The 10451-nt window shown below is 36.8% G+C and overlaps 1 protein-coding gene across 1 annotated transcript; it reads right to left on the reverse strand.

The window, feature by feature from the left end:
- Window positions 1-743: 743 nt before the first annotated feature.
- On the reverse strand, window positions 744-5229 carry LOC132563937 (cartilage intermediate layer protein 1-like). Its single transcript, XM_060228694.1, has 5 exons — window positions 5134-5229; window positions 4460-4676; window positions 3502-3610; window positions 3085-3242; window positions 744-2893 (listed from the first exon to the last, which is right to left on the reverse strand). Exons 1-5 carry the CDS (start codon window positions 5227-5229, stop codon window positions 744-746), a joined length of 2730 nt encoding a protein of 909 aa, XP_060084677.1.
- Between the last annotated feature and the right edge of the window lie 5222 nt (window positions 5230-10451).

Below are 10451 nucleotides of genomic sequence, written 5' to 3' on the forward strand. Positions count from 1 at the left end.
AATTGACGGAGGAAACCATTTCTTATTTGTCTAACTCCTTCCTACAAACTGATTGACGTAGGAAACCATTTGTTATTTGTCTAACTCCTTTCTACAAACTGATTGACGTAGGAAACCATTTGTTATTTGTCAAACTCCTTTCTACAAACTGATTGATCGTCGTTATTTCACTAACTATGATGGTTGACTTCTGCCTTTTTCTCAGCGTGTTTTACCTGAACTGTAGGGCGATAGAAGTAATATGAATCGCTGTTCATGATGATAACGAAATCCTAAAAAAAACAAGTGGTTCCCGGCTATCATATCTGGAAACTACAGGAAAATGAAAATATATATCGAAGGTGAGGTTTATAACTAAATGGCTATGGAAATGGAAACGAAAGTTGTTTTGAAATGATGATCTTGAGACTGTTTGTACAAGAATTCTCACAAGAAATGAAGTACTCAAATTGTTCATCCATAGATGAAAGTCAATGGTTTTGAAAAAGTACGCTCAGGCCTTTAAGTAATCTGGTCTCTACAGTGATCTGACAAGTTGGACAGTTCAATGTGCGTCTGTGATGACGCATTGTCTTGTTTTAATGAAAAACTTGATTTAGAGAAATTGACGTAACACACCCAAGCATTACGTAGTGAGAATAACATTGTTATATACTTTACATTTCATCATGTTCAAGTTCATTTTGCAGTGTTTTTTGATGATCAGTTTAGATTTTATCCGAGTTTAACCAACGATTGTTAACTTAGATACACGTAAACCTGAGAGCAGGGTCAACGGCAGCATTCATGCTGGGGTTGGTTTCATCTGACGGACTTTTGACGCCTTTCTTGCACATGTTCCGAGTTGTCTCCCTTGCATTTTCCCAATCCACGGCACCATACATTAGTGTTTGCTCATATATGTAGATCCCATGTTCTTCTGTGTCGGGAATAAACCATTCAGGAGATACGGTTCCGATGTTGCTTGATCCAGTATTAATATCATGTGATTTGATTTCGCCTTCCCATGACACAGTACATAATCGTCCTACTGGGGTTATTGTTACTTTGGTATAATCGTGTTGACTTTGAGATCCAGTTGATGAAATAAGGTTTTTGAATAACGGAAACTTGCCACTGCATTTGTACTCTATACAAGCTCCACTGTTCTCCACATATTCCTGACGAATTCCCAAGACTGTATCTTCTATTCCGCTATTTGTGCCTGCCTTACTTCTGACTGAAAAAGAAAGATTTGCAGATGAGCCAGTTACTTCTATTTTTATCATACAGATTGTGAAATCAGACATGTCGAGAGTTTTTTTGTGTGGATACCACAACTTCGGTCCGATGTCATCTGTGTTTGAGGAACGTTCATAGGCTTCAATTGGATCGATATTCAAGAGAGTAAAATCGGCGAAGTTCGAAGTTGAACGTTGGTAGAAATTAAACATGTTTATTGACGTTAACGAACCATACTTCTTAAATGGACCATCACCAGATAGCAGGAATTTGGTTTTTACGGCAAGGGGGTCCGTTGTTGTTTCATAAGTCAGACGGGAACGAGCAGACTGTGCTAGTCCACTAAGACTGGAAATACCTGGCTCATATTCTTTCCCACTTTTAAATGCTTGGATATAACCCCACGCATCACTACGGCAAAACGTATATTGCCACCCATCACTGTTGCTCGAAGATTCCTTGATCGCTGTGACATATTCTGCGTTGCTGCCAGGATACCTTTCTCCAGGATACGTCATGTGCATCACTCGTACAGTGTAGCCATTAACGGGAATATTGTTTTTATCCGTAACGGCGGTTCTGAAGTAGCATCTGGAGAACCCTCTATAACAGTCTAAATTGATTGCCTGGAATGCACTTACTTGAACTTGTCCTACGAGATAATTTTTCGCAGTTTGTCTCTTACGTCGTTTTGATGTCTCCACGACTGTGGGTCCAATCTCTTCCCATTGCCCGGTCGCGGAGTTCAGTCCCCACAACTTCACATCGGTAACATTTCCAGAATATGTGCTCTCAACAAGTGCAGCGTCCAGCTTGATGGTAACGTTTCCAGCAATATTCACTTTGTTTCCAGATTCATCTGAAAAATCCATAACGATAACGCCAAATGTTTGAAGATCCTGTGTTTCACCCTCTGCATCGATGGATTCGAACGTTCCGGGAGCGGATGAAATACTACTCAGGTTTCTAGGATCAAACATGTTGATTCTAGCTTTCACCACTCCGTTATAAGGGTTTCCCGACTCGTCCACGAATGAGTTCGATGGTAAGATCACCTCTGATACGGCCGGCATTCCGCTATAATTGCCCATCGAAATTGTGTTTTCAACATCTGTGGAAATGGTGATCGGAGGGGCAGCTTCCATCATTGTAATCTGCTGGTAAACTGGTCCTTCCATAGAATCCGAAAATGTAATCAGTCGTGTAGTGGTCAGTAAGGTTTTGAAGATTGTGTCCTCAAAAGTCATTGCTACACTCAACGTACCGGCAGGTACGGTAAACGAAAAAAGTCCAGAAAATGTAGTCCTGGCAACCGAGGAACCATTCACGTATATTGTACCGAGGCGTAATTTGACGCCAGTATTCAGCCCCGTCACCTGTCCCTGTATCGTAATATCAGTAGACGAACATTCTCCACATGAACATCCTGTGATGATGATAACCTTCAGGCTGTAGTCATTACAGTGGACCGTCCGTTCTTCCTCGGAAGAAGGAAGGCAGCAGAATTTTTTACCAGTTCCACATAGCCCCTCCACATTATTGTCACCACGGCATGTCTTTTTGGCGCATCCTCCAACTTCATACAGAGTTGTGCCATCAACCTGTACGCAATCGGAAGGAAGACTTATTTTTTTCTCCTCGTAAGCTTCCTCACAAAACGCAGACCGTGATGCTGTGAAATAAAGTAACAATATTTATACTGTAGCAGTTATTATTGAATACATTTACACGGAAACTATTGCAAAGTTAAATAGAAATCCTGTATGCATTATATTACAAAATAGAAGTACTTGTATAATGTTGGTATAATATATTACATAAATCTGCCACTCCAACAAACACATACTATGAAGGTTGACTTACATTTCACTGTGAGCAGAGCTGCAGAGGAGTACACAGCCCCAACAGGACTGTTGGCGCGACATTTGTACTGGCCACTATCGCTCGTGGTAACATCATTTAGTGTCAAGTTAAATCCATCCGGGTATTTTGAATCGTTAATTAATACTCCGTCCTTCATCCTTTGAAGTTACAAAATAGGATCAAAAATTAAATTAACATTAATGTAAGCAGTTCGTTGAAACATTGTTTTCCGAAATTGTGGGTAACCGTCAATAAAAGACAACTTTTATCAGCAAATACTGGTTTGAAAAAAAACCCACTAGAGCTTTAAACAGTTATTACTTTTGTGAAAAAAAATCAGCCTGTTCTATCAAATTACTAAGTTTGGCTCTGGGTATTTACAATATTACATATAGTTTGATAAATATATGTGCGTACCATTCGTAGTTAGAGATGGCGGGATTGCCGTAGGCTTCGCAGCAGAACGTCACATTTTCTCCCTGGACACGAACACGTGGTTTTGGATTCATACTTATGGCAGGGTACGCTGCAAGAATTATGAAAGGTGTTTTTTTATCATATGTTTAACATATCTCTCAATAACAAAGCACACGCATGATGACACCCACCATGTAAATCTTGGTCAATCCAAGTAATTAATGTCAAGTCCTTAAACGTTATAAGTTATAAAGCAACGGAACCAACGGGTAAACTAACGGGCATCAAACACATTCAGCTTCATACCGCACAAAGAAATAGAATACTTTTCAAGGAGATCGCTATGACGACCGTAAATCTTCCCCATAATTTTCATCGCACTACATCTTTCGAAATCCTCTGTTATAAGCTTGTCCGTCTGTTGACGATTTCTTGTACGAAAGTCATGATTCAGCTCTTCGAATATTGACTCAAATGCGATATGTAAACACCATAAGTAGGGAAGGCAGGGGTGATGCTATCCAGAAATGGAAAATTCACAATAGGATAATTTAAATCATCACGCTTTGTGACCTGTTTTTATAATGTCCTCGATAAATTCAACCTGGTATAAAGGTTAACCATGAGACGGCAAGCCTAGTTACCTTAGGCTGCCAATAGTATGTGGGAATATCTTACCTTCTTGGATTAGAACGCTCTCATAAATAGAGAGCGAAGTCGTGTACAGCGCGGACAAATCAAACTTTTTTTATAGAGGAACAGTTTTTGGAAGAGTGTGTTTAGTTTGGGGAAATGCTCTTTGGAGTTCTTTAAAATCCACATTCTACAAAATCCAATTCTTGAATAAACAATATTGGGTTTAAATATATGAAGGCGTCTGTGACCATTAGTGATTTATAGTGAATTCTCGACTGGAATTTAATGTAAAAAATAGGAACAAAAAAGGGAAAAAATGTACCTATGAGCGACATCTGAACCGTAACACTGCTTTCTGTAACGGCGACAGTGACGTCAGCGTAGCCAGCCCTGGTGATGATAAGTTCAACAGCATCACATGTCGTGACCAACACAAACCCACCAGTTTTATTGGTCGTTGCTAACGTCTTGTAAGGAACACTAGCGTGTGCGATTGTTGCCTCGTCAAGTGGAACGTTGACATGGTTACGTACGATTCCCTGTACAGTGTTAGAAGTACACTCACAAGCAGTACAATCAGCGTTCTAGACGGGAATCAAAACCAAACGATATTTCATGATGCAAGAAATCTAGAATTTAAAGTTTATTTCATTATGTAAGTGACTTGACTGATACTGTACAAAATATAAGTGATATGTTCACTAAACCTGTTGTAGCCAATGTGCTTTATTAAACATCGGAAATTAAAAAAAATGCTGACAACATGTTTCGTTCTCTTTAAAACGTAACTATATACTATAATTGATACAGGTGACACTGTTTCACTCTACAAGTGATAATCTACTATTCTCTATACCTTATAATGATATATTTGTATGAAATTCGTGTTACCTGGACAGTTCCACGTGCTACAAGTCTGGGACTGTGTCGATGTTCCCACACAGTCCAGGTCCAAAGACGAGGATTTCTGACAAACTCTTGTCCTTAACTGAGTACCTCCTCCACACGTGACGTCACAATCACCCCAACTTGACCAAGTGGTCCAAACACCGTACACTGTAGAGCAACAATGATATGGATAAAATAAGGCATGTTTGACATACAGTTTAGCGCAACAACATCTGTAGAAAAAGTATGTTTAATTTCAAAGTCTGCCGGGAACAACATTTCAACCAGTTTCGTTTGTATAGTAATGGTTGCATTTGAACAATATATATGCATTGGTATGTGAAAATATAGAGGGATAAGGTCATGGAGATACCTGGACAAGTGGTCACAGAACACGTCGTTGTCTGTACATATTCTCCCTGACAGACCGGGTCACTCGCAGATGTCCTAAAACATGTTCTATACCTTGTGTGGTACCCATTCCCACAAGTGGCTCCACAGGTTGTCCATGATCCCCAGTTGTTCCAGGTAGCAGGAGCTGCTGGTGGGTTTATCATATATAAATTTACAAATATGGGTATGGTGCTGTGTAAAAATGGTGTTCTGTGATATGGAATATTATTATGGATGAGAAGTCAACGACAAGATTCTAGATTATAGCTAAAATCACATCTAAAGAATGTTATTCACTGGTACTTGCATTTACTGAAATCTGAAATCTACTTAAAGTTTCCTCAATTTGAACTATAATGCATTCAGACAATTGTACGACTGAAAATATTAATTGAAAAGATACGTCATTATCTCATCTAAGATTCAATAATTAGTTATAACAAATACCAGTAAAACAAGTGTTATAATTGATGTGTGTTTGAGATGAAAGTGACCTTACTGCCTTCTCTTTCTCCTTTTCCACTAGATTTACCGATTGACTTAGTAAATGGATTGCTATTGACATAAGAGAAGAGCAGTTTAGAAGAAGCGTAGAGTCGATATACTGTATACAACCTGGGGTTAATTTTGTTGTTCCGGAAGTGACGTGGGCTGTTGTCTCTTCAGTGCCATGCATATCATGTGTAGGAGACACTGCAAATGTATATCAACGATAGACAAGGGAAGAAAGGCAAGTTTGTAGGATTATGAATATCAAAAAAGATCTACATGTTATCATAGAAACAAACACCAATAAGTGTAAGGAAACCTAAGAGTCAGGAATACTTATCAATTCACTGACTCGTTCGTAGACTGTTTCAATTAAGAAAAAAAATACCGGATTGATCTCAATATGACGTTATTAGTAAACTATCACATGGTACCACTGAATAACATAATAACATATTACGGACAGTGTGAAGACACTGTTTAGGGTAGAGAAAAATAGACACCACAGCAAATTGTCCAAGCTCTTTTTTTAAAATATTCCAGTAGCGCTTGATTATATTGCATAAAAGACACATGTGAATAGCACCAGTAAATATGATGATTTGAGACAATATGATGAAACGTTAGAGTATTACCTGGGGTTGTAGAAGTTCCTTCAGTTGTAATGGGTGAAGGTGTAATGTCTGAAAAAGTCGCACAGAAGATGCATAAATAATATATATATTAATGTTTGAATTATTATCCTGTTGGTGTCTTACTCTTTTGAATGATTTAGCCAGTAATTTGATTACATGCGTGACTGATTACACAGAGTGTGTCCTGTGTTTACCTTGATATTTATTTATAGTGTCCGTTTGAAAGTTGTTTTTTAGGAAGAGTAAGGCGTATACATTATAGTCAGTTTACTACTAAATGTCTCCCGTGTTAGTTTACCTGTGGTTGAGGGACTTGCTAGCACTGTAGTGGTTGATGTTGTTTTATCAAAACACAAAACGAACAGTTCATAAGTTAGACACAACGATACATACATGTTATGTCTACTTATGAGTGAATATCATAAATAGTGATCGATGCCTTACCCTTGTATTAACATATTTATAAGCAGTAATTTGATTAAATGCTGAACTGTTTACACAATAAAAATCACAAAATTAAATACAAATAGCACATCATTAAGAACTCGTCAAACATTAAACTTAAATAATCCTGTCGACATAGAAACAGTAAGACATTAACTTTACCATTAACCACTTAATATTGGAGAAAATAAACATGAGTATCAACAAACAGAAAATTGCCAGTGAATTTAATCCGTGTAATATAATAAATTTGGTAAGTAAAATAATATATAAATCATATTGCATTGATAAGATTTTGCAATACTGTTCAAGATGAAATTTGTAGCACTGAGCACGAAAGCACAGGATGTAAATAAGTATTAAAAAAATAATACAATTGTCTGTCAATACACTGAAAATACTCTCAGCATTGATAATTCCACCGACTCTGTGAAACAACTGAATGGAGGGTAACCTCTATTTATTTTGTTTAGTATTATTGAAAAGAAATTGTATCGGTATGATTTTCGTTTCTACAGATAAGTCTGGGTATCAATAAATAAAAGTATGGTTCATTTTCATGGGGTAACATATCTAAATAAATACTAGTTAACAAATACGCAAATGTTTAAATCGACAATATACACATTAAATGATCGGACATTACAGGTAGAAAATTATGATAAATACAACATCATCAATGGTATAAAATACAACAATAAATATAACAGATAATTTGTTTTATTTTAAACATTGTGCAAGAAACACACAAGTGCATATCACCTTAAAATACAAGTTTAGAATTTGACACAGTAGAGCCAAATAGTAAATTTAACTGCAACATAAATTGGTAAGTTGTTCTAGGACTCGGCAGTGATGTTAAGTGCCTACAGTTTTGACCATGGTGGATACAGAGAACAATGAAGATTGATAGAACGTCATGCAACATTTCTATGAGACATTTTATTCTCTTACCCCGGACAGAGATATCCACAGTTTTTACCGGTGTGAGATTTTTCTATCTCATCCTAGGGTTGAGACAATCTACATTCGCTCCTTGTACGTTCTCAACAATAATGTGACGTCACTATCTTGACCCGGAAGTGGAAGTTGACATGTAAATGACGTCATTGTAAAATAACGATTTAATAATATGTGTTGATTTTGTGTATATACTGAAGTCATCTCATCCATACTTTCACATTAAAATTGTTTTTTTTATAATTAATATTATGCCTTTTATGTTTTACTGTACCGTTTATGGGAATCTTATTTTGTGCGGGATATCACAATTAAGCGTGACGCGGTTGAGACGGCCTCGTCACTATATTCATACGATGTCTGCGAGTTTTTGTTTACAAACATTCTATTTCGTATTTAACAATCGGGGGGTGGGGGGACAGGGTAAGAGAAAAATAATCATCATCCCATTTGGGATGAGACAGGGGGATCTCAACCCTCGGGGGGGATTATTAAGCTGTCAAACACTCGGCGATTTAATAATCCCCTCTCGGGTGAAGATCCCCCTGTCTCACCCCGAAGGGGGTGACAGATTCTATTAATAACATCATTGAGATAACTCCTTAAAAAAGCGTTCAATGTCCTTAGCGAAACCATTCCACAACAAATACTTGTGTTTTTAGTATTTATATCTCTACTAACCCGAACAAAGGCATTAATGTATTATCATCCGTTTTTTACACAAATAACAGTAATCTGTTGCCCGACTACTCCTGGGTTTTTTTCTGTTTCTTACCAATTTTTTTCCATCGTTGAATTTTCTGACAACAAAGACAAATGAAATTAAATGTGCATTCTGAGAGCAACACGTACTCTCTGTTTTTAATAAACACGTATTTCAGATAGGATATAAAAACAAAACAAAAAACTTAAACGGTTGATTGAGTTAGCAATTGTTCAAAAGACAAGTGAATATCATATCTTGATATGGATTTCATTACACGACTTGCAGAGTTATCTACCTTTCGTATGTAAGTTTGCTGCTAGGTTGCCATTAAGTAAAGAAGAACACACCAGTTAATGGTTTAAGTAAGACAGTGAAGCACCAGTCTGTGATCGTTTAAGATCCAATCACACAATCTAAGGTTTTCCCATTCAGTGGATGCAGTAAATGTGTTCTTAGTCATTCTATTGCAATACAAGAAAAAAATCAGACATTTAAACAGAATCTTCATTTAAACTCGATATCGATGAAATAGGGCAGAATATGAATTATTATTATTAATATTATGACATTCTAAACGGCCTGTCAGAACATAAAAGGTCATTAGGGCCATCAACACAAAAGATTAAAATGATAAGTCATAGTCTATTAGTCTATTATATAGACCAACATTTTTCACGAACTTAATGATATTCACGAGAAACCATGTAAAGAGAGTCTATGGATAAAAAGAACTAGATATCCCGTTGGCGCATACAAACTCATACCGGCGGGTTTTAAGGCGTTGGTGTTTGTCGAAAAGTTCACTTTTTCTGATATAGAATAATTTTCTGAATCTGCAAAATGTAATCAGACAGTTTTAACTTTTAATATTACAGGAAGAATGATCTTGATAATTCACTGAGCTGATGAGTGGTGCTCTAAGTTCCAAGGTATCAGCGATGGTCTACGCAACCTCGAGTAAAGAATGTTTCTCCAGAGAAATAGATCAGGTCTGTTCTGTCTTGGATGTATGATTGACCTGGACACTTTACACCTATTGCTGTGCATGCGAGAGCCTTCCTTATGTTGTTCAGTGAGATGAACGTTTATCAGCCAACAAAAGAATGCTTTAAACGTTAGTATTAAGGGGAACAATACCAGCACACAAAAAATACCAATGAGCTTGTTGGGCAAATATCTGTTCAAGTTAACATAAAAATATGTCTTTTCACTATTGCAGACTTTAAAAAATGAAAGCGTATCAATAAAACCAAACATAGAATAAAATGACAAAGCATGATCATTTCGGATAATTTGAATTACTTTTAGATGTTGGTAACAGATTGAAAGGAAATATACGATAATTTTATTTATCTTTCAAAAGACATTGAACCATGAAATCAGTACTAGTACATGATACATTATTTGTTAACAAATTTGTTGATTGATGAAGAAACCATTTCTTATTTGTCTAACTCCTTTCTACAAACTGATTGACGTAGGAAACCATTTCTTATTTGTCTAACTCCTTTCTACAAACTGATTGACGTAGGAAACCATTTGTTATTTGTCTAACTCCTTTCTACAAACTGATTGACGTAGGAAACCATTTGTTATTTGTCTAACTCCTTTCTACAAACTGATTGACGTAGGAAACCATTTGTTATTTGTCTAACTCCTTTCTACAAACTGATTGATCGTCGTTATTTCACTAACTATGATGCTTGACTTCTGTCTTTTTCTCAGCGTGTTTTACCTGAACTGTAGGGCAATAGAAGTAATACGAATCGCTGTTCATGATGATAACGAAATCCTAAAAA

This window comes from Ylistrum balloti, unplaced genomic scaffold, assembly GCF_031769215.1.
Source record: "Ylistrum balloti isolate Yb309-2 unplaced genomic scaffold, AGI_CSIRO_Ybal_v1 Utg371930, whole genome shotgun sequence".
Taxonomy (NCBI): domain Eukaryota; kingdom Metazoa; phylum Mollusca; class Bivalvia; order Pectinida; family Pectinidae; genus Ylistrum; species Ylistrum balloti.

Bases quoted from the DNA above. Each gene is read 5' to 3' on its own strand.
- LOC132563937 (XM_060228694.1), bottom strand. From the start codon at position 5,229: ATGCCTTATTTTATCCATATCATTGTTGCTCTACAGTGTACGGTGTTT. The intron at 3,611-4,459 runs GTACATTTTTTC...TAATTCTTGCAG, and splicing joins GGTTCAGATGTCGCTCATAG to CGTACCCTGCCATAAGTATG. The intron at 2,894-3,084 runs GTAAGTCAACCT...TTTATTTCACAG, and splicing joins AGCTCTGCTCACAGTGAAAT to CATCACGGTCTGCGTTTTGT.